Source organism: Erithacus rubecula (assembly GCF_903797595.1).
Source record: "Erithacus rubecula genome assembly, chromosome: 8".
In the NCBI taxonomy this organism is placed as follows: Eukaryota; Metazoa; Chordata; class Aves; order Passeriformes; family Muscicapidae; genus Erithacus; species Erithacus rubecula.
The window spans coordinates 15,359,703-15,384,352 of record NC_136659.1 but is presented as its reverse complement, the minus strand read 5'-3'; the positions used below and the strand labels follow the sequence as shown (position 1 = coordinate 15,384,352).

The following is a 24,650-nucleotide window of genomic DNA, read 5'->3' as shown; positions in this document are numbered from 1 at the left end:
TATCTTCTCTCACAGCAGCTACTGGAATTATTTCCTACAGCAGTGTCTTGTACTTGAAGACTTGCATGTTGCAGACTTTAGGAAAAAAAAAAAAGCTATTTTATTCAAGCAAAAATATGGTTGCCTCAAGCTTATGATTATAGTCTTGTCTGCAGTGCTTCACTCACTGGTCCAGGAAAGTATTTAAATTTTCACATTACAGTCTGCCTTAAGACACTCTTCCCCAGTGCTCAGGTTTTTGCTAGTTATGATTGCAGAAGCATCAGCATTTGGTACCAATTACATACCTCTTTCTCCTTCATGTGCAAGTGGCCATGAACTGTTTTTCCTACAGCTTTGCATGAGGCCATTTGTCTTCCTTTCTTTCTTTGGGGCAACTTGGTGAAGAGCACAGAAGAATAATTCAGAACAACTGTCTAAATGATCTCTCAGTGAGAAGAGCATTATGAAACATACAATGGGTTGCATCCTCAGAGAGATAAAACAGTCATCTGCTGCAGAGTAAATTTTCAAAGATATTAATCTCATGCCTAGTAAGCACACAGCATCCTGCCCAGTAATTCTAAAAATCATGCCATGCTTTTAATCTTGAAGTGATTGTGTATCTAAACAAAGCTCTGTTTAAATGAAAAAAAACCCCAAACCCAAAACCCAAAAACAAACCCAATAAAGTAAGCATTTATACAGAAAATCACACATATAAGCAAGTCTGTTACTTACAGACATGCATTTTTCTTCCAGCAACACAAGGTTCTTCCACACATATACTTACTTACACTTCTCACTGTGTGCCTCAGAAGAAAAACCCTGAAGTATTAATATTAATATGGCTGTTGAACTGCACACTGGAGAGCATTTGATTTCAGGTAGCTGAGTTGTGTTCAGAAATCAGTATGTTGCTGTATTACTTGGTGCAAACTTTCTGATTTCAAGGGTTTGCTTCTGCCTGTTATTAGCAGTTCAATAAGGGCTAAATTATTTTAAACTTTTACAGATCACTCAGCAAAATAAGGCTTTGCTTCCACTTAAGTAGTATCATAGTTAATTAGCATTTAAGTTGTGTAAGAGTAGTATCAGAGTTAATTTAACTTGATTCTGTAGTTCCAGAGGTTAAAATATTTCACAAACTGAGTAAGGATATCTTGTCTTTAAGCTACAGAAATATTAGGAAAACTATTTCCTTTCATCATACACGCTGTGCACCCCTCATAGATATTTTAGTAAAAAGTGCAAGAATAGAACAGTGTTCTTTGATTTGATTAGGGTTTGAGTAGGTTTGCTCTTTTTTTGTCTCCATAATTTTGGACTGCACAAGTTGACATTAATCAAGCAATGAATACTCACCAAGGCAAGGCTGTCTGACCAGGGAAGTGCCCTGAGTCATACACCCTTGCTTCTTACAGCTGAGTAGAAGTGCAACAAAAAAAATTCAAATTCAGTTCACTGCACATTTGTCGACATTTTCTCTCCTTCTGCTTTTTTCCTTTTCCAAGAGTTTTAATATTTTCCTAATGCCCAGTATTTCTTATCTGCTTAAGAAACTAGCTTTCTTAGTTTAGAATGTCTTTTGATATGCATTATTATTCAACTTCATCTCTGCTTATGAAGCAACTAATTTATCTAATAGTTCTCAAAATTAAAAAATGTCTGTAATTCATTTGGTATTATAATAGTTAAGAGTTTAATAGTTAGAAAATCACTACTTCCATAAGGAAAGCATTTTCTTTATTCATGGAACTAGAACAGCCCAAGAATTGTTCAATTCTGCAGGCCTGCTTGTCAATTGTCCTGAAATACTACACAATCTTGTAAATGGGATTTGTTCTTGCTACTTTTTCATGACAAAATTTTTTACCAGTACCCGTGTCACAGTGAATTTTAGGGTATTTTTAGGAACTGAACTCAAAGCGTAAATTGATTTCACTGAAAAAAGACCAATAGATGGTGCAGTACTATCAAATCCAAAGACTCAAAGAGCTCTATATCTTTATACAAATTGCCTAAGGCATTTTATATATAAAGAGCTTGCTGCAAAGACTTTATCTATTCTGAAAACAGATGATTTTTAATTTGTAACTGTAAATCTGATTCCATATGCTGGAGGGGAAAAAAAGAAGCAAGAATAAAACCCAGGAAAAAACCCCCAAACCACTGGGGGAAAAAAAATGAAAAAAACAAAAAACCAACAAACAAACAAAAAAAAAACCCTACACACACTTTTTCAGTCTTCTGTGTCACACAGCTGCTGGTCTAACAACTAGCCTTTTCTGGCATTGCTTCTCCTTCCTTCCCCATTTATCCATTTTCACCCCTGTGCAGATTCATGAAAATCCTAAAAGCAAATCCATACTGATGGGGAAAGCGGCTCCAGAGCACAGGAGCATTTCTGATTTTATCTGCTTTCATGGATGTGGCTGGCAGGCAATCTCTGCAGCAGCAGCAGTGTCACACGATGTCACTGGCAGCTGACAGTGCCACTTGTGCAGAGCAGCACACAGGGCCCCACAAGCACTACAGGGCACATTCCTGCTGGCCTGCTACAGGAGCTGCCAACAAATCCTCACTAAAAGCCTGGAGAGCCCTTATACCCTCTCCCCAGACAGACCTGGCAGGTCACAATCCCTCACTGCTCTAAGGGACTTTTGTTAAACACCTGGGTAGAGGAGCTTTACTTGTCTACACTCTGCTGTCTACTCAACAGTACAGAGAGTTCTTAATTTCCTTTAACCAAATTCAGCAATTCACTGTTCCTCATGATAGCTGCAGTTATGCTGTCTCCAATGTCACCATCTCACTCAGAATATAATCAGCATACAATTATTTTCTCTCTTTTAAATGGAAGAGAAGATTAGTTCCAGTAGCCAGGACATGTAGAAGTAAACAGTCAAGAGTGTTGTGGTTTCTTTCTCAGCTCTGCCAGTGACCTGGAGGGTTAATGCAAGCCATTGCTTCTAAAAGAATATCAGTAGAAGATTTCAAAGCACCATCAAATCACCACAAAAGTATAAAGAATGAAATGTTTTTTATTTCCAAAAAGTCTTAATTGAAAACCAGATTTTTCTCCTGCTTCCACGTACTATGAACGTTTAAGTGTTTGATAAATAAATCTGTCTGTAACAACAGTGAATTTCTCCCTGTTCCCCAAGCAGCTTTTTCCTTTCTCACACAGTTTCTCTGTAATGAGGGGCAGCCAAGGCACTGGACAGGCATTGCTTTTTTTGCTGTTAGTTACCAGTGTAGGTTGCAGACTTCAACTTCAGAGGTGCCAGAGCTTCTCCTTGTCCTGCAGCTAAGAAAGCACATCAATATTTCCCTTTTTTGGGACTGTGAGTAGCATCTACACTGCTCTTAGGTCTCCTTGGGAGGAGATGCCTCTGTAAAGTTTTACTATGTTCAGATGCTAGCAGCTGGGAAATGAAGTGCCATAAAGTCAAAAGGAAACAGAAACCATAAACTTCTGTGTTAAAATGTGCCAGTGTCCACTATGTGGCCAAGCATGCTGAAAACCAAGACTTCCAGAGTCATCCTGCAGATGTGATTTATGTGATGACAATTGTTACACTTCCTAACATAACTAAACAGGCTCATTACCAACAGAGCTACCAGACTGACTGCAGTAAATACACAAATGCCCATAAAGCTTCATTTTGAATATAAAAATAAATTTCCTGCTGTTATGTTCAGCACCCATTTACATTCTTCACAAAAAAAACCCCACCTAAATTTCATTTGAATTTATAAATTAACAAAATCTGGTACTTTCCATGTTCCTGTAAGTGCAAAATAAATGTCAAATGTAGCAACCAGTCATTTTATACACTTTGGATTTCTGAAGGCAAAAGTCAGGTCATGAATAGCTACTTCACCAAAAATTTGTATAAATATATGAGGAAACTTCAAATACATGAGCTGAGATTGGACTTGTTTCATTGAGGAGATATTTCTGATCATGAGACAATTAAATGGGTACAGATTTAATATCTATACTTGGATAGAAGTACTGAATTTTACACGCTGATTTAGGCCCACTTACATATTCTCTTCAGGTCCATTTAGCACAGTTGTGACTTCAAGTTGGTGTCATTAAATGAACTAGACTAAAGAAGTAGATACTGCTTTGAAACAATGTTATTTTATATAATGAGTGTGTTCATTCATCAGGTTGAACCAAGAAGAAAATAATCAGGAGCACATTTTTTGCTCTGAGTGCTAGCCCTCTGAGTTGGCCTTCAGACAAAAACTTAACCTTTCTCAGGGCTCTGCTACTTTTCCCCTGTATATGCCCACAAAACTCTCTTATTTCTGCTTATGCAGGCACATAGCACGTAAGTTTCTGCTGTGACAAGTGCACATCAGTTTGGGGACACTGCTGGCTTGAGCCTTATGTTTTATAAAGGAGCCTAATTGCTTCACGTGGCTATCAACACATGAGGAGCCCTGTGATTAAAGCTACTGACTTTGAAGTTTAGCCCAACACTTGAAATGATAACATGCACATTATTAATGCACTTTCTATTCCACTGAGCAATGTGAAATGAAGAACACTCTCATTGTGTCCAGTTCTGGGCACCTCAGTACAAGAGAGGCATGGAAATCCTGGAGCAGGTCCAGTGGAGGGGTTCAGTGATTAGGGGACTGCAGCACCTTCTTTACAAGCCAAGTCTGAGGGAGCTGAGTGGTGCCAGCAACAGGACAAAATGAATTGGCAGAAAACTGATTCACAGGAAGTTCCATGTGAATATGAGGAAGAATTTCTTTACTGTGTAGTCTTTTGAACATGCAGAAGTTATTATAAAACCAAAAGATTTTTTGCCACCACCGAACACTTGTTCAGTGTTTGAATGAGAAGTGACACATGAATTCTATCAAGCAGCAAATCTATTGAGACTCTTACCTCTGTCACAAATACTACCATCTGCACAAGGCGTATGGAGAAAGAGGGATGCTAGCAAAAGCACAGCAACAGGATAAAAGGCAATAAGCTGAAGGAAGACAACATTGCTTGTTGCAAAAATGGTGATGCAGCTGTTGAAGTAGGAGGAGAAAAACAAGAGTGATGTAGAATGAGGCATAAACTAGCAAGCAGAATGACAAAGTTCTGAAGGTGCAATTAAAAGAAAAAAAACCAACTTTTAAAACCACATGAACAGTGTTGGGCTTTTCAGAGTACCCAAGCTGTGTATATCCCAGCTCACAGCCAATAATCCTTTTTCAGAACTTTGATGTGCAATAGCTTGACAAAGAAAATATTTTCAAAAACAGTTTTAGAAAAAAAAATATTTTGAATACACTAAAAGAAAAAAGGCAAAATTCAAAGGAGTTTCTTCTTGAGGAAAAAAAAAATCGCCTCAAGCATCTAAAATGTGATAAAGCTGTAAGTCACTGAAAAAATATTATGTTGGAAAATGTTCAGCCACTTTCAGCGTCTAATAAAAGGAAATGTTCAATTTTTAATAATTGATGATACTGCTAGACTGAAGCACCAATACATGCAGGGATGCTGGATAACTTTATGGACAAGCAGGGAGACAGCTGAGTGCAAGCCATTTCTTGGATCAGGTAGCCATAAGACTATTTTTTAGTGATGATGCCTGAAGCTTAGTCTCTTCATCTTGTCAGCCTCAGAAGAACGCTAAAAAATGGGAGGCAAAAAAGGTCTGAGTCTACAGCAAAGCCAAGACAAAGAAACTGTTCAGTATTTAAGGCAGACGCGAGAAGCCTCTCGTAGGCAGGTGGCAGAACGAGAAGTGCGGGTCGGTGAAGCTGGGCTCGGCAGGATCTGGAGGCAGTAAGAAGGGGTGAGGAGCTCGGCTGGCGCCGCGGTGCCTGGCATCCACTTGATGGCACTGCGAGCGGGGCCGGGCTGGCGGCGGGACAGCGCCCAGGGTCCCACCGCGCCCCCGGCGCACGGAGAGCCCGCTGGAGCCGCGGAGCTGCGAGCGCGGCCAGCCTGCCGGCCCAGGGCTCGCACCGAGCCAGCGCTGCCCCAAGCGCTCAGGCACCACAGGATGCTTGATTCATGCCTAATTGACACTTCAAAACGTGCTGCCGTGCTAACAGCGTATGAAAACCCACCAGAAACGTGGAGCTATAGGAGAGTCACCTCATCTTTGGGAGCCCCTACTCGAGCATATGTGCTCACTTAAGTTTGTAGCATCATCAGCACCGAGGAGGAATGCAAGCCACTAGAGGGGGTGAGACCCTTTTCTGGTAGCACGCGAGAGCCTCAAGCACAGCAGTGCAGGATGCTTTCCATCACCCGTGTCTCCAGCCTGGGTCTGCCACAGCTTTTCGCTCCCTCAGCCTGCCCTTTCCTGCCTCCACTTCTTCTCTCCCTGTCGCAAAAACCTATCTTAAAGTGGTAGCAGTTTATGTATTCCTGCATGTGCTTCTACATGTTATTTAATAATCTGCCCATTCCTGTTTGGGTTTTTTTTTCTGTGACAAATGAAAGTGATAAGGTATCAGCATGCAGCTCTGGTTACTGCAAAAGTACACTCACAAGAGCACAGATTTGAGTATTAATTCAGTAGTCCCAGTGTCATACTAACAGGAGAATTATAACCATGCCATTAGGCATGGCAGCAGATACTCACAGCAGCAGCTGCTGCAGAGAGCTCTGTCCTCCAAGAAAAGCAGAATCAACTCACAAAATTAAAATATCAAGAGAAAAGGAAATGCAAAATAATTCCATTAAAGAAAAAAACTAACAGTTCTGCTGTTGTAACTCTGCCATTGTAAGATACATCCAGATACACAATGTTCCAGTTATTGTTCCTGATACTCACTTTCATGATTCACAGTTATATTCAAGTGTTCATAATTATATTTATATTTAAAGTCTCAGTGTAACTTCCCATCAGAAGTATAGCAACTGTGCCAGAAAAGCAGGTTCTGTTTAAAAATATTCACGAGATACTGTTTTAACAGTTAGATACTTCCTGCTCCAACATCACATTCTACTACAAGCATCTAACATTTAATCTTTTTATATAAGCAAAAATAGATCTTAGTATCTGACTTGACATATCTATTCTAATAAAATCCACAAAACTGACAGCAGATGCAAAACAGAAGGCCATGCATATTATAATAAAATTAAATTAGAATCAATTCTGATTATTCATCTCTAGTTCAGTTTTCATTAAAAGAAAGTCTGAGTATCTGATGAAACAATAATTGAAGTGTTTTGTTTTAATATCCAGGATGTACTTCTGAAGTATGACATCAGCAAGGAACATGATCTCATTTTCATATTCATTTTATTGAATCCTCCTTATACATAGAGGCTTAATCAAATAAGTTTCTCACCACTCGTACTCTGAGAATGGAATTTAATTTTTAAATATCAATTTAATTTTTAAAGAATGTTAAAAGCTATAATAGGTTGAAGGAAAAAAACAACCAAACAACCAACAACCCCCTCCTCTTTATTCTTCCAAAAGCAAACATTAATGCATCAACTTCAAACTCATAGCTGAGCACATAAAAGGCTCATTCCCATAGGCTTTTATGGTGGCTTTTCATATCCCACTGGAATGGTGTCTGCTTCCTATGTATAGTGATTTCCAAAAATTCACTTCAGAAAAATAAAATGCTTCCCTTTTCTATATGAACTGCTTGGTCTGGCAGCAGCTACTGAGTTCATCATCCAGTGGTCAGATGTTCATGAAATCACACAAAATGTAATTTCTCCACTTAAAGGGCAAACTACCATCTCTATATTGCATGTTTTCCCAAAACCTAGGTTAAATGCAATTGCTGTAATTCATTAGTGAGAAGCTTCTTAACAATCTGCTGGTTTAACACTTCTGCAGGCAGACTTCAGCTTTTATAAGTCATCCACATCTTCACTGCTCCAATTTCACCAACTTCTTGACATTTAGTATTATTAGTTATTGTTTAAGAAACTAAGGATCAGAGTTTACCCTTAAAACAGCTGTATTATAGAGATGCCATTTCAGCTGCTATGCGTGCTCAGTAGGGTAGCAACAAACTTTGCCACCACTGAGAATCAAAGTTTCTGGACATTCAGGATTAAAAGCTCATTACTTTACACTCTGAGTTGAGGAAGCCCCAAAACCCTAGGCCAGAGCAGATTACCAACCTTTGTGATTCAAGCAGAGAAGTAAGTACACAGGCCCCACTAGGTGTATTTTCTACTTGGGGTGACAGAAAAACAAAATTCAGATTGTGTTTATGGTAACATGTCTTGGCAAACTTCCTCCTTTGGAAGCCTCCTCTCCTTAGTAGGGAGTAGTACCATATTCACAGCTACTCTGTTCGCTGGGACAAGTCTGCAGGGCTGCTCCAGCTCAGACCACAAGACGTGGCCCTGCTGTCCTGTAAGATACCCCACTGACACCACATGGCAGCTAGGACATCCTCAGCTCTGGGATATCCACAAGCCCATTGCTCTTTGGCACTAAAACCATGCCACAACACTGGAGAGCTATTATCAATGAATTTGCTTTGTAACCATGACACCAGCTTTTCAAAATGCTAGTCTGTTTTTATACAGCAAAAGCTTTTTCTTACAACAAAACCCCAAAACCCAACACAAACTCAGCTCCTAAAGAACAGAAAAGAGAAAAAAACAAGGTTTGTTTTTACCCATTCTACCGCATGGTCAGCAAGTTGTCAGCAAATTAATATTAAGGTTAAATCTATATCAAGTGTAGTCCAAAGACTTTAGCCTTAATAGCTGCCAGTATAAATATTGTTTTGTTTCACTAAAAATGTATGTGGATAATTGTTCTAAGTAATAAGGTTCTCCAGAGACCAAATTAGCAGTTAAGGGTCCTACTCAGAGCTTTCACAAAGCACTATTAAATGAAGCATTCGTCCTGGTGCCCCACCCCTCTCACTGTGCTGCTCACAGGAAACATTTTTCTAAATACAGTTCGATAAACCTGTCAAAGGTTACCTGAAGTGCATTGCATAATTTCCTGCCTGAAACTTCTGACCACCAATCACTATTATGAACAACGTGGCTCAATTCTCCTACAGTTCCAACAACATTTCAACTACAAAAAATCATCATAATATTTTAACCCTATTTAGTGCTCACCAGCTGTGAAAGAGATGCAAAATTAGTATCATTAATGGTTAAACTACTTTAGCGTTTTTTTAGCTCTAGTCTAGAACATGTAATCTGGCTGTCTAGTAATTCTTAGTCTTGTTGACTCATTACTGGTAATCCATATTTTTCATGCTTTGTTGTAGGTTGGGGTTTTTGAATTAAAAGTACAACATTAGCAGCAATTCAGTGAGCTCTGGAATCTTTCATATGAACAGACACCATTTTTGCTAAAATTAACAATCAGCAAAAAGAACTTGTTAAGGGACAAACAAAACCTTTTTTTTTCGTGGTAATGCAGCGATAGCAATGAAGTAATGAAGACATGCCCAGGCTTTCAAAAACAGTTTTGGGCATCACTAAAAGGTAGTTTTAAAACACTAAGAAAAGTGCAGTTACTGGTTTTTCAGGCTTGACGTACAAAAAATTGGTTCAAATGTCTTCTGCTTCTCCAGACATGAAAAGTACCAATGGTCAGAGCAGTCACAAGGCACTGAGCAGGGGTTTTGGGGAGCAGGAACCCCTCCTGCCAAAGCAGACAGATGACTATAGAAAAAACTGTTCCAGGTGGGAACTGGTGAAGATTTTTAGGGCAAAACAACTGGGATGAAAATGAATAGGGAATGACTTTTCACTCTGTTCACTAAAAGCAAAGCAAGAAGGAGTAACATTAAATTAATTAAAGTCACATGGCAGTTCTTCACACAATGTGCAGGATATTATAAAAGTTATAACTTTTCTTGTTTTAAGAAATGCCTGAATAAATTCCTAAGCAGAAAATCCCTGGGGTGGCATTAAATACACAGATACCATGTCTGGTCCTGAGCTGCAAATAACAGTACACTGGTGGGCTATATGAGAGAAATACCATCCCATGCTTGCCTTATTCCAGGCATTTGCTTTCAGCTGCTGACAGAGAAAGGTCCCATGAAGGAGAAGAGTTTTGTTCATTTGTGGCCACAGATTTAAAGTGCCATTTCCCTGATATAGGGAAAACAGATTGCTGTATCCTCCTAACAGGCATTACAGCTATATTGCTGCTTACATACTCCAGCTGCTGGGATGCAGACAGGAATTTCTCAGGTGGATAATTGCAAAGATAGCATGGAGGAGGGCTGGATTCCTTCTAATGTACAATCAGGAGTTTGCCAGTTAAAGAGCAGCTAAACTTTTGCAAACCAATCAAAGACAGCAGGGTGGCATAATTTTCATGGGAGTGAGAAACACTATAGGTAAAGCTGGGACAGAGATGCAAAATACTATATGCAAAGCTGGGACTATTAAACAAACTGGTGAAATGGAATTTTTTTGAATTGTTTTGATGTTTTTTAACCAGATCTGTTCAAATAAGGGATTCTATATGCAAAGAAAGCAGTCAACAAGGCTTCAAAAGCTCAGACTGAGTCAAAAAGAAGGAAAATTATTTCCTTATTATAAAGTAAGAATACTTAAAATTGAAAATCTGATAGCACATATGGAACTGCCTAATGCCATTTTTAGAATTATGTTTCAGAAGAGAGATCACTCTAAAGTGATTTGCTCAAGGGGATACTGTGAATCAGTGCTAGAACAACAATACTGTTTTAATTACAGTTTCTTATTAAGCCTGTATTAACTTGCTGAAGGTCAGAGGTTGGCTTAATTTTTAGCAAAATTATTTCCTAAGAAGTTTCCAATATATCATCATATAACCTATAGCTACAGATAGGCTCTGTATCACTATTCCAGGGGGAAATACTTTTGATGGCAGGAACTGCTGTATGAACATTTCATTCTGCTTCAGGAAAGATAGGCAATTCACAGGAGATGCAAAATGCTATTTTCTAAAAGTATATCAAGCCTTGAAGTTATTATGAAGAACAGCTAGGGAGAGCTGAATAGACTGACAGAAGTTCAGAAAACACTTCACTAGGGACCAAGCCCTCCCATCCAGCCCACAGGGCACATCTCCAGTACCTGTCAGAAATAAAGGCTTCACCAGCTGCTGACCACAAAGGTTTCCTCTTGCATGCTTCTGTAATAGGGCCCCAGTGCAGATTTCACTTCAAGCAAACAAGATTTTCCTAATAAGCTATCTGATGAAAATAATTTACTTGGTTTAAGGGAGTTTTGCCAAGAAAAGAAAGACAGATGAAAGTAAAAACTTTATTCCTTAGGTAATGGAAGAACAGGGTTTTCCCTAGGAAAAAAAAAAAAGCCCCAAAAACAAACCAACAAACAACAAAACCTAGATTTTCTAATCAATTCCTTATATAGACAGTAGCTAAGAGTTACACTGTAACACAAGTACACATCATAGCTTTCAAGACCCGCAGGCTCTCTTTCTGATGACAGATGTATCAAACAAAATTCTAATCCTCCTGAGCCTTTGTATTGTTGTTGTTTTGCTGTTCCAATCTTTTAAGTGAAAAATCTATTAATAAAAAAATGCAATATTAACATCACTCTTTCTGGTTACTAAGGTGTCTGACAGTTACCATCAGAACTGCAGAATTCTTAGCTTTTAGGCTTCCTGTTGAAAAATTTATTCTGCTTCTGATTGAGTAATGTAGTATGGCTACACAAAGGCTTCCATGATCATGGCATTTCGTTGCATTGCCAGTCTTCCTGAGAAGTTGTTCTTGTGTTTGACCAGTAGAGATGTGGGCTCCTTTCTCCTGCTGCAATGCCTCGTGAATGCTAACGAGAGCAGAAAACAGAACACAAGCTCCAGGGCTATTTCTATGCTTCAGAATCTGCAGGAATACCCAGCGTTTCTCTTAGTAAGATTCAGACTGAAGGTACTACTGAATACTTCATAATTCATGTCTCTGAATATATGAGCTATCCTCATCACTCCTCTGGATTTTTTCAAACAAGGATATAATTAGTAAAAGCAATTTTTTATAATGTGACTGAACAAAGCATGAAGGAAAGCAGCACAGTCGACTGTGAACCTTTCTCCTCCAGTGGAAGCAACAGGACCCAAAACTGCTCCTTAACCAATCTCTTTTCAGTGATCTGACATGGAAGAATTTAAGCTTCATAAATAGAATTGGGGGTCTGCTTTAATGAAATGTTCTTATGTTAGAAAGGAATAGAAGTTCAATTTTTAAAAGCCCATTAAGTCATCAGAGATTCCTTCATGTAGTTTAGTGAGCTCTGAGTCAAATACTACAAATATTAGCCAAATGACAGTCCAAGTTTACAGATAAGAGCTCTTATTTATTAAAGTCCCTCCATATTAATTAAGAAGACACAAGCACAGGCAATATGGGAAGAACCAGCAGGTTCAGATTCCTGCTGGCAGTTGCAGAAAGAATCCAGATGTCTTGTGTAATAGGGAGAGTAAGGAAGGCAAAAACAAATGCCAGTTCCCACAAAAAGCCTGTATGACAATTTGTCTGGAGCTGTTCTATGAAGGAAACCCTTCCTGACACCAAATCTGACCATTTGTTTATTTGCTTTATGGTAACATCTAGAGGCATCAGAGAAGTATCATGAATTTAGTATATGTACCATAAACACACAGCAACAAAGTAGCCCACAAGCCTAGGGAAAGATACATTTATATTTGAAAAACTGCATTGTTCACTGAAATAACCCTGCAGCACATCTTAGGCAGGTTTCCATACCTCAGAGATAAGGATGTCTGATTCAAATATTAACCACCAGTCTCAAAACAGAGGTACTTATATAGGGAAGATTTTGTTCAGTTTTGAGTACATTTTGTGTTCTATAATTAAAAAAAAATATCTAGACTTTCAGTTTAACTTGAAAGCATGACTAAATGTATACAACACTGAAAGAAGTCCATGCAAATGTCTGTCATGACAGTCATTTTGTGCTGTTGGTTGCACACCAGTGGTGTTAGACTGCCTTGATAAAGCAAATATCCTAGTGGCAAATTGCTTTGAACTCCCCCAGCAAGACAGTTCAGTTACTGTGATTTATTTTAATTTAAATTTGTGTAGCAAGTACTTTTCGAGAAGTGTGCCTAATAGACCATTAGAGTTCTCCCAGATAGCTGTGGTGCTTCAGCACCTTCATCCTTCAAATGTCTTCATTATTTTCAGTCTTCTTTCAGGAAATTTGTCTCTTGCAGTGGGAGGTAAGTGACGTATGGGGCACATGATACCTTTGAGGATTATGCCATTTTTAAATAATAGCTTTTGGAGTCTCACTGCCATGCCAGAGAACCAAGGCAGGTATTAGCAGGAGGTTGCCACATACTGCAATATATGGAACACACAAAAAATTCTTCATCTGTTTTGTTTCTCATGTTCCTTTGTAGTGGATCCATCAATTATTTTCAGGTGACCTTTTCTGTTTGGTTGGTTTTGGTTTTGGTTTTTTTGTAAATTCCACACATTCACAGAGCTGGAGTTGTTATTTTCACCAGAGATGCTTGCCTGTTCTGGATCACTTCCTTTCCTAGCATCTTTATTTACAGTTGATTACTTCCCTAAGATAAAGGAATGGTCCTTACTGACTTTGAAATTGCTGTCTGCCAGAGTGACTCTAGGCTCATCATGCAAAAACTCACAGAAAATGAATTAGCAGGTATAACAAAATCCCTGGAAATCATTCATCACTACGGCAGGCCTGATACAGGATATATTTAAACTTTAACGAATATGGACCAGGAAGAGCACAATAAATTGGGAAATTCAGAATCATAAAGCTGCCATTAGGAATATAAGAAATAAGATGTTGGAACATAAGAATACTTATCTTCAAGCCCCCACAAACCAAATATACATCAGATAAATCTATAGACATATATACTTCTTAATAAAACTATCCACAGAGCACAGACAACCAAATTCAGTTTTTGCTTCCCCCTCCCAGGTCTCCCTGCACTCAAACTACTGGTTTTCAGCAAAACCAGCAGGGTTTAATTTGAGGTGGCAGCCCTGGGTACTTTTCCTGCAGTCAATTCACTTCTTTCAGACAAGGGGGATGTCAGAGGCAGAGAGAACCAGGATGCCAATTTAAGTGACCATGGAGCTGCTGCTGGTGTTTGTTAAGCCTCTCTGATGGAGGACTAGATTTGTTTTGGCACTGAATTTCAGAAGACTCTAAAGGGAAGACAATAATCTAAACCACAGACTGTCGAACTCTTGTTAGGCTTTTCTCACCAGTCCTGGAACAAGTATGACTCACCAGCAAATAGCACATACACTTAAGTGAATCTTCAGCACAGTACAGGGAATTCATGTTGGGTGCACAGCTCTTTCCAAGGGTTCAGGGCTTTTATCTTTCTACTCTTTGTCTGTGCAAATGAACTGGTCTCTTCATGTGCAAAATACGTTCAAAAGTGTTTCACCTGCTGTTTTTCCAAAAAGTTACCAATTACACAACATAGTGTAATAGTGATGATTATTATGGTTAATAAGGTATTCTAATATTGTTTGTATCAAACTGAAAAGCTCCAAAATCAGTCTGTTCAACTGAGCCAGTAATTTTGGGGTGACAAAAATGCATTGTGACACTGAACATCTTTCTCTCATGCTTATGGCTGTCATCTAATTCAGCACTTAAACAATGAATCGGCTGAAATATCCCTAACACCAAAAAGAGAAAAGAGATTTGGCAGTGGGAAACAATACTAAATGTGGAAAATTCACTTCTGTTTATTCTCATACTGTGCTTTTAACACTGTGGTCAAATATGTAAAAGAAAACTCTGAGAATTTGCCACGAAAAACAAAACCAGAAGAACTTTGCAATAGAATACTCCATTTTCAATATTGCAAAATATAAACTTGGTTACAGCTTGAGAGCATTAAAAAGTCCTCAAACCTTAAATATTTTATTTGCTATTAACTTCCTGAAAACAACTAAGAGTACATAAAAATGATGCTAGCATCTACTTAATTCTAATTGAAAACATAAGTCTTTGTTTCCTATTGACTCAAGACAGCAGTGCCGCCGAGAGACATTTCATTATACAATGTAGCCTTGTCGTTTTATAAAAAAAACTCCAACAGATTATTTTAATTGCTTTGCACAATACTAAGAGAGGAACGACACTTGCAAACAAGAGCCAGACTCAAATGATACTGACATTTCTCTGAGAGGGTTTCTGGGGCAGGAAAAAGACTGCTAATTTACATTTTCATTTTCTAACCATTCTGAAGCTGCTGATTGTCAGAAACTGTAATATCAACATAAAGCTGCATACAGGTCTTTTGCCAGCTACTAATCAGGCTTTTCTGCACAAGCCACCTCAATATCCAGGCTACCAAAATTTTCTTTTCTTATTCTGAAGAGGGTTTCTCAGTTTTTACCTGCCTTCTTTCCTCATAAACATCTGTGTTGATATTATGGTTAAAAAAAACTGTTTGCCAATCCTGCAAGGCAGTTCTCCTGAAAGTATGTGCTCTCTTGCTTCCCTGAGGTATATCACACTTTCTAGGTTACCAACTGAGTGAAAATCTTACAAGCATGGGTTTTGAAATAGCATCACATGGACTGCCAGGCCTCATCAAGTCCAAGATCTATTACAGGGCAAAATGATGGTTATGTTCTCATTTATTTTTCCATAAAATCTACATGTCAGAACCCATTCGATGTATTCTTAAAGAGTTCTAACATGTAGGCTTATAATAGTGGTATAAACCACTAAAAACAAAATAAAGATGACAAAGTATGGAAAATTGGCTGATTTTTAGATAATATTTGGTAGACACTGAATGAAAGCAAATGACGCAGCATCAGCATCAAATATTCATACATTAGAATACTTATGTAATACACATTTCAAATGTACACAGCTGTTTTGCTAGTTGAAAGTAGGATAATCAAATGTAGGACCCATGTTAAAAGCTGTATTTTAAACAAAATTCCCTTTACAAGGACAGTACTAATAAAAAGAAGTGCTGAAAACCCCTTTTCAGGGAAGGTTTAATTTGCATTTAGTTACCCGTTGAGGCATATGTTGCTAATAAATCAATATTCAACATCCAGGATTCTCAAGAATCAAAAGTAACTCAGAAAAAACCCATGGTTACACAAGTTTAGATAGCTTCTAAAGAAAGAATTTAAGAAGTACTGGATAACGTCAGATAAAATGCCATGTGAAAATTGAGAGTTATGTTCAAAGTTAGAAATTCAATCTAAATCATTATGCCAAATCAGTTACACAAACACTTTGAAGAAATAAAAAACTAGAGTTAATTATTTTCATTTTTTTAAAAAGGGTGTATAACATTAACTGCATTTGAATCAATATAAAGAGCTTTTTGGAGGAAAAGTCTGCCTCTAACTACACTTCCACAATAATGAGATTCAACACTGTTTCAGTACACAAAAGAGTAGTTCCCTGTTAGGTGCTTAAAGGAGATTCCATTTTTCTCTGCTGGGCTGACAGAGTTGCAGTTCTGTTCCTCCCCAGTTTGCTGCCCTCTGCCATTCTCTTCACCCTCACGTTTTGGCTTCGTTCCTCCAAGGTCAGCTGAATACCTTAGCCTTCAACAGCAGCATTTCCTATTTCCCCTGTCTTTAATTCAAGCTCCTTTGCAGATACTTTTACTTTCCTGCCTTTTGAGTTCACTTTACTCTCCAAATTCCACCTGAGATACACATAGCTGGTGTTCCCATCCTCTCTGTCCTTTTGTCCTTAAGTATTTGCAAGTCTCAAGTATTTTAGAATAACAGTTTTGTATGTGCATAATCTCCTCTAAAATAAAATTTCTTTTGCATAAATGCTACAGGCATTTATGCCATGGAAAGTGCTAAAAGAAGATCTTGATTTTTAGAGTCAGCAAGTTTAGGAGTATCTTTGTGCTAATTTCCCCCCCCAAACTAGTTCTTACAGGTGAAGTTTTCAAAAATAAAAAAGTCTTCCTACTAAGATCTATTACATTAAAAAAGAAAAAAAAAAAAATCTCATCTTCAAAAGTTAAAGTTTCAGCCAGAGGAACACAGACATTTATGGAACAGATTCTCTATTTTCTTTTTTCTTTCTTATTTCTATTACATTTTCTATTGAAAACAACAAAAAATGTACACTTTGTTATGCACTTCCAGAAAAACATCATAAACATAAATTTTGTGCTATTTACTTATTTAGATTAAGTTTTTTTAGACAAGCCTTCTGAATTAGAGAAAAAATTGAGGAAGTATGCAAAAGTAAAAGTACCCTTACCTTTTCATCATCATCAGAAAAAGGGGCACCTCCTGGAGTCTTATTTATTGCTTGGGCAACACCAATAATCTCTCCATCACTGTTCCTTATGGGCATGCACAGGAGTGACTTTGTCTTGTATCCAGTCAGTTTGTCAATCTCATCATTAAAGCGTCGATCCTTCAAAAGAAAACAAGGAAACATTAACATACATTTCATATATCCAAGCTTTCTTCAGACAGCAAAGTACTTTTCCCAATGTCTGGTATTTTTCAGTAGCATTAGGCTGTTGCTTCTCTGCCCATTCTTTATTAGCTGTTTTTCCTCACTTTTCTCAGGGGCATAGTACAATATTTACCATTACATTATCAGATTCACTGAATTCCCAAATTTCTACCTCCATTAGAAGAATGCCAGCCAAGACTGGTATCTGCCATTAGTAATGTGACCATACATGCACACTTCTGCTAGGTCCTGCTCCATTTCACACCTGTATTCTGTAAATGTTCACCATGTCTCTCTCAAGTAAATGGAGACTCTTTTTGGCCACGTTTCTGTCTGTTCAAGTAAGACTGGTTATGTGGACTGGTATTCCAATGCAGTACAAACATGTTCTCAAAGAAACACAATCAAAACCTCAGCTCTTTCTGGAAAACTAAGTGCAGGAATGTTCCTGTTCAAAAAAGGCACTGTGCAGCAATACATTCTCTGGAACAGTAAAGACCAAACTGCAGCTCATAAAGTAACTCAAAGGAGGCTGAAAACTTAAGAGCTAGTGCTGACATTACTTTTGTTCATCTTGGTAGAGCATAGTCTTGAACAGCTCTTCTATCAGCCAGAGAGGAAATTGCTGCTTTTCACTGGCAGCAGCTCTGTTCCTCCAGGGTGAAGTTAGCATTGTGCTGCAGGCAATAGTTAAAGCCAGTTCAGACTCTACTAACACGAGGGAACTAAGCAGTTGTACAAAATTAGGCACAACTTTTTATTGTTTAAGTTTAAACAATATTGGGTTTGAAATAATGCCCATATTTGTCTCAAGTCATGAAAACAATCCACACAGCCCTTAATTTGATTGTGATGAGGAATTCATTAATTTTTTACTGATACTAAAAACTGACAATTGTTTTTCTTGACAATTTTATATCTATCTCTATTTCCCTGTTGTAAATTCCAAGTGCTATAGAAATAGTCTCTTCTAGTCACTTTGAGACATGATTTAGAAATGCTCTATTTTTATCCATTATACAGATTAACATATACATTTGGCTACTTTATTACTTATTGCACATTTTCCAACGTCTCAACCAGAAGGAATTAATACCAAATGTACCCAACAATTTATTTGGGAGAACCAGAACTTCCATGATAGATATTTTTTAATAACAGCATGAAGGATGCAGATCTGCCTGATCTTGTGATCTTTCCATGCTTCTAAACACTTTTATATCAACTTTAATACAAGCTGAACTGTTCTGCACCATACAGAATCCTGCCTAGAATGATACAGTTCTACAATAGAAGAAAGGAAAAGGCAGTGCAATTGTCACACAGTAGACTTTACTAATGAATAAATTAAATATTTCTTTCAGTACTTTCTGGCAATGTCTGAACTACTATTTGGAATTAGTTGCTGTTGCTGAAATATTGATAAGATATTTTGTGAAAGATATTTGTCTACCGAAGAGACAGTCCCTGCTCTACTAATTTTGTACCAAGCAAAGCAGATCACATGGGGAGAATTCTGAAACAGTAGTGAGCCTTGAGTAGCAATACTGTTGTTGATTGACACCTAGTGGGTCAACCTTCAAGTGGAAGTTCAACTGAAGAAAACAGCTGTTGGTCACACCAGAAGTGAGCTGATGTTTTCTCATCTGGATACACTCCATGCCTGTGGTATATGTAGTCATTGTCTTTCCAACAGGCTCAACATTAACACGAGAAGTGCTGTTTGATCCACAGGGTGTGGTGGCACACAGGACCTGTCTGAATGACACACAGCAGCTGCCAGTGTTAGCAACAGATGTGATGATCAGCTATGGAGCACTGCTCCTTAATGTGTGCTGTGGAGTAGTAGAGACACAAGGGGGATGAGCACTCTGGAAAGTGCTGCTGTTCCCTTTAATGTGCACCTCATTCCTCCTGCATTGCTTCTCTTTTCAGGCAGATTATGGTACTTCCCTCTTGCTGTCTCTCCCTGGAACCTCTACGCTAGGAGGAAGCAGGATATCAGATTATATCCAGTGATGCCAGAGAACTGGATGACCTTTTGCAGAAGGGTATTACAGCTTGGAGCCAAAACTAAAGGTACAGCAGTCTAAGATAAAGTTAATGTGTTTAATTGGGAAAAAACCCAGACATTATTGAGAAAAAACTCAATAACTTGGTAAAAGCTGAGAATCATCAAAATGTGAAGTGAACCTACCCCAATCTTTTGTGGAAAAGCATGCCAGAATTTCATTTGGGTGACATTTGAGAAAGTGATGAGGAGAGATATATAAGTGAACAAAATAAAATGCTGTTCCTGGCAACACTGATATTGTTGAACCATGCAATATGCACAGAAAACAGTGACTAGATGACCTGTATTATGTTCCAAACCTCTTATCCCCACACTCTCTTCTTTCATCACTTACTTCTATAATAGGACATAGATGGCAGGATCTAAGAGAGAAGTTTTACTGAGTTTAACAGTACCAATAACAAGTTTAATGACCAGGTGTGAACTGTGATGTCCAAGAATGGACAAAATTTATACCTCCCTCTCCTCACAGGGTAGTAACCTTGAGCAAGGAGGCCTGTTTAACAGCTGATAACAAGGCTGGTAAATCAGAGAGCAGCTCTGTCAGATTGCAAACATTTTGAGATATAAACTGTATTATCCCACATGTTGGAACAGCCTGCAGCACAACAGGGTCCTCATTTGCACCAGGCTCCTGGGTAGTAAGAGAGCCTCAGTGTTTGTGACAGCAATGCAGAACTTGCTTTTTGAGTTTTTTACCATTAAGGCATATATTCAGAAATCAGGGGTAGACTAGATAAAAGCTTTTGAGAGAGACTTCACCATAATTGTAATTGTACTTAGAGTATTCTCATGAAAGAACACTCATTAAAGTCTTCCACTGATTGTTTAAAGCATTACTAAATAATGCTTTGATTCTATATAATGAATTTTCTACACAGAGATATTTAAAATGTGAAGGCTGAGGCACTTTTAACTGGAATTTCATATCTGCTGTCAAGGAAAAGTTACTCTGTAGGACAAACCCTATCCCAGTCTAAAGGATATTTATTGATTGTAAATGTTACCCTGTGAAAGGTGAATAAAGTAAAGACAGAAGAGAGCAAGTGTGATCCATCAATCCAAGTGCTGGCAATCCAGTTACCTGCACAGGAACAATGTAGTCCTAGGTTTTTGGACATATTTGAGGATTGCCAGTGAATGAGAATGAACAAATATCTTCATGTTTTTATTCTATAGCAGACCAGATTAAGGTACGAAAGGGTTTTTTTGCCATTGGGGTTCTAGAATCATATATTATCAGAATCTCAACTTTCAACTAAAGTTTTGGCTTGTGAGCAGTTTCACCTGCTGCCTTTTGGAGTTGATGTTCAGTTAAAGTTGGTAGATTGTACATTGCTGGCAAACATATAAGTTTCATTTGTTTTTCTGTTTTCTTTAGCATAGGATAACTCTTTGAGCTTGAAAATATGTCTTTTTATAACCTTATCAAAACTAGTATGTTTACATTTTATGTGAGCATTGTTACCATGATTTAGAACAAAAGAAAAAAGTATAACCCTAATCCAAATTAGCTAAGAATCAAATATTATAATGGAGGATGAAACCTGCTTGATAACATTTCCAGGAATTAAGTCTTCATGACAAAGCCACTTCCTCTTTCTTCAGTATCTAAGGGAAAGTATTTAATCTAGTGAAATATGCACCAAATGCCTCAGCCAAAGCTGACATCTAAAAGAGAAAGCCATTTTTGATTTTATGATTTGAAAACACCTTTCAAATCTTTTCATGACACGGAAGAGAACACTATAAAAAATGTTCAATCACCAGGCCCGGTCTATTATATTTTGCCATTTATAGCATGTTGCTTTGTTTGTTTTTTTTCCTTTAGAAAGGGCACTATTAAAAAAAAAAAAGCACACAAACTTGCATCAAAATTTCCTGGATTATACTGTATTTAAATTACTGATTAAGTTGTTAAGTTGCATCAAAAAAACTAATACAAGCATTATGACAGCATCGTTAATACCTGAGTATTACTGTAGTACCAAACTGTATGGGATAGACAAGTTTGAGTGAATTTATAGAAAGCCATCCTCCAAGAGCCTTTACAAATATAAAGAAATTGAAGTTGGAAGATTTCATAACTCAATTCACTTTCCTAATCACACTTTCTGTAAGTATAATACATAAGCTTTTCTAGAAAGAAAAAAGAGCAAGAAACCTAAAAGAGCAATCTAAAAGACAACAAGTTCTCTAGATTCAAAGCATAACATTAAAAAAGCTAAATACAAACAAAAAAAAAATTAGGGCATGCAGTCTGTTCTAGATACACTTTTCTAAAAATCACATATGGTGCAAATTACATTGTGCATAAACAGGAAACAAAACCCAAGCAATAAACCACTAAAGGAGCTATGGTGAAACCTTGTAGACAAGAAACTCACACACAAAACACAAGGAATAAAGCAATCTCTGAAGAGACTTCCATGTAAGGACTGCTGCAGCTATTCCTGCCATTCCCCCAAAATCCCTAAGGTCCCAGAGACAGAGGCAGGAGAACAAACTAGTACCAGGCAACAGCATTGCAAACCTAGTTCTCCTAAGTAAATAAGCACAGTCCATTGTGAGTATTTATACAGTAACAGCAATATTTCTTATAAGAAAAAAAATTACTACAACAGATAGGACACATGAAACAGCTCAACCAACTCTTCTTTACTCCCAAAACAATTCTCATAAAAGGAGAGTGCATTGATCCTCAAAAATGTTTAAGTTCCAGATTTAAAACTAAGACCATATATAGTCTGAATTTTTTGTTGTTTTTTCTTCAAAACAAACTCCAGAGAGATCACCAATAGCACAAGAGTGAGTCAAGGCCTTACATACAGCACATTCTGTGCACTTCTAGTCTGATTGTGTCACTCATAAATAAATTGTTTACACATAAAAATATTTTTCTCTAGTTTTCAATATTTAGAGATGACGTGGTTACTCCAGCACAGTGGTTCTCTCTCCCCTCCTGTACCAGCCCTGACACATGTGCCACTGGCCACCAACTACCACCATGCCCATCTTCCCATCTTGTTCCAGTGTTTATTTGGGGCAGGACTTAGTGCTGACCTCCTAAATATGCATGATTCTTGATACAAGATACATACACACAGGTGGCTTTAGAGAGCTAATACTCCTGTGAGCAAGGAAACCAGCAAGACTCCTGGTGTTTCAAGGGGAATCTGTGTATGGCTTTAAACCCAGCAGCTGCTGGAGATCACTCAGGTGGGCAGCACAGTTTAAAGTGTTGCAGCAGCAGTCTTATTGTGACAAAGCAGTAGTGTTTGTTATTGACAAAGCAGCACTCATTTTGAAGTGTGCACTCTAGAGACACGAAGCTCAAGCTGCATGGAGTTGCTGTTGCCCTGTTAATACATAACTGCTGAGCCATTGCTTTCATTTATTTTTCATAGTTTGCCAATAGGGTTATTTTAGAAAAGTAAAACAAATTAACTTGCATAATGATGCATGTATACTTCTTAACTTTGTTATTCTATAGAAAAGCTATGCAATAGCATAAAACTGTAAATAACCAAAATGAAATATCCATTTGTTTTGAAAAATTGAAAGGCAATCAAGCAGAACACCGAAATTATTTACCACACAAAACTACAGCTTTACTCAGCTTTTACTTATAACAGGACCTCAACTAAAATCTGAAGGGCCAAATCCTGCAGTTTTTTCTCCTTGTCACTGACCTGTTCTCATCAAATACATATACTACTTTCTCATGAGGAACTACAGGCCACAGAATGTCACCAGTTTCACATCTGTTCTACAAAGACATTCTAGAATGTCTGAGGAAAAAGAAAATCTGAAAACATCTATACTCTTCAGACAGATGGATTGGCTGAGTAATAAACCAATTAATGTCTATCAGCTTACCAAAAGGAAAACCACCCCAGCTCTTTTTTCAACATTTTTCCTGCCAAAGCTCTGCAAGTCCAGCAGGCATCTCGTGGAGGTGTGACTCGGGAAGCTCTTGGGATGTTGTATGCATCAGTCACAAACTGCTCCTGGAGAAGACTTATAGAGTGAGGGAGGGGGCAGGAGGTGAAGAGACATCCTTAGCTACTGCAGAGGGCTCTCTGCCTTTCCTTCCCAGGACCTGCTCCTGCAGAAAGATCTCTCTCTCCCAGGCCAGCATAAAGATGAAGGACACGTCCACAGCCAGTGGGCTGCAGGCACAGGCAGGGATAATTACAACACCCCTTCACCAATTTATGGACTTGTACTTAGAATTTCAAGTTTTCTTAAATTTTGCATGATGGGCTGGAGTGTCCTTTTCTGCAAAGCACATCAGAGCATCTTAGTTTGTACTATTGCAGTTATTTCCTACACTCCCCATGGTACTCCCTAGCAATATTTAATGTACAGCAATGAAAATCTGGTTTTTATCTGTTTTTCAGTATTACACGGAAATTTTAAAGACCACAGTGTATTCTGCTTGCCAGGTCTTATGATCTTTGCTCTCTTAAGAGCAACCTCTGTCCTCATTAAGAGTCAACACTGAAATTCATAGAGCTGTTGGTGCCACTGCCCAGCGCTGCTGGGTAGAACGAAGTGCTTCCCATTTGCAGAGTTGAACCTGCCAGGCCCCAGGGTTTCAGGGCTTTAACTACTCTTTAAAACTGAGAGAGACCTGCTGTTAATACTGCTGATGACAAACAGCTACCCTGTGTAAGGAAACGTGGCTCGTGCCTCTTCTTGACCTTCTGCAGCCACAGCCAGCCTCACACAGGCCCCCCAGGCTCAAAGGTTGGCACCCCTGAGCAGTAACTCTGGGATGCTCTCCTGGCACAGCAGGAGACACTGAATGCTCAGAGCTCACCAGGAGGGCGTGACAAAGACAACACCCACGCCTGTGGGTATTCAAGGATATTTACAACTTGTTGTGAAGGGCTGTGTGTGCATTAACTAAATGACACTTGGCCTGAGCTTGAAATAGGTAACAGGAGAGTCAGATACAATTTGTTTTTTACTCTTCTTGATTTTAGTTGCAGCAATGTTGTTACATTTTCTTTTTGAGGACTTGAACTTTATGGAAATATGATTGGTCATATTTTACAGCACTTAGCCTCTAACTTACAAAACCCACGTCTTAGCATGACTCCATTTAATATTTCTCCTCTTTGCTACATGCTTTATTAAAACATCCATCTGGTAAGC

At 38.3% G+C, this 24,650-nt stretch overlaps 1 protein-coding gene and 1 long non-coding RNA gene across 7 annotated transcripts in view; one reads left to right on the top strand and one right to left on the bottom strand.

Moving 5' to 3' along the window:
* LOC306804145 overlaps nt 1-19,716 on the top strand; it is a 100,987-nt gene extending 81,271 nt beyond the window's left edge. The window contains exon 3 of the long non-coding RNA XR_013774811.1: nt 19,349-19,716. This is a non-coding gene — a long non-coding RNA (uncharacterized lncRNA). The remainder of the gene's footprint in view (nt 1-19,348) is intronic.
* Nucleotides 1-24,650, bottom strand: part of PDE11A (phosphodiesterase 11A) — a 103,765-nt gene that overhangs the window by 74,076 nt on the left and 5,039 nt on the right. For 2 of the 6 annotated variants that reach the window (XM_079310317.1, XM_079310318.1), the window contains exon 2: nt 17,210-17,368. In XM_079310317.1, coding sequence (XP_079166443.1) covers nt 17,210-17,368 — 159 coding nt within the window. Of the gene's footprint in view, nt 1-3,232; nt 3,449-17,209; nt 17,369-24,650 lie in introns of those variants that run through there. The other 4 variants (XM_079310320.1, XM_079310319.1, XM_079310321.1 and 1 more) reach the window with 4 other exon arrangements.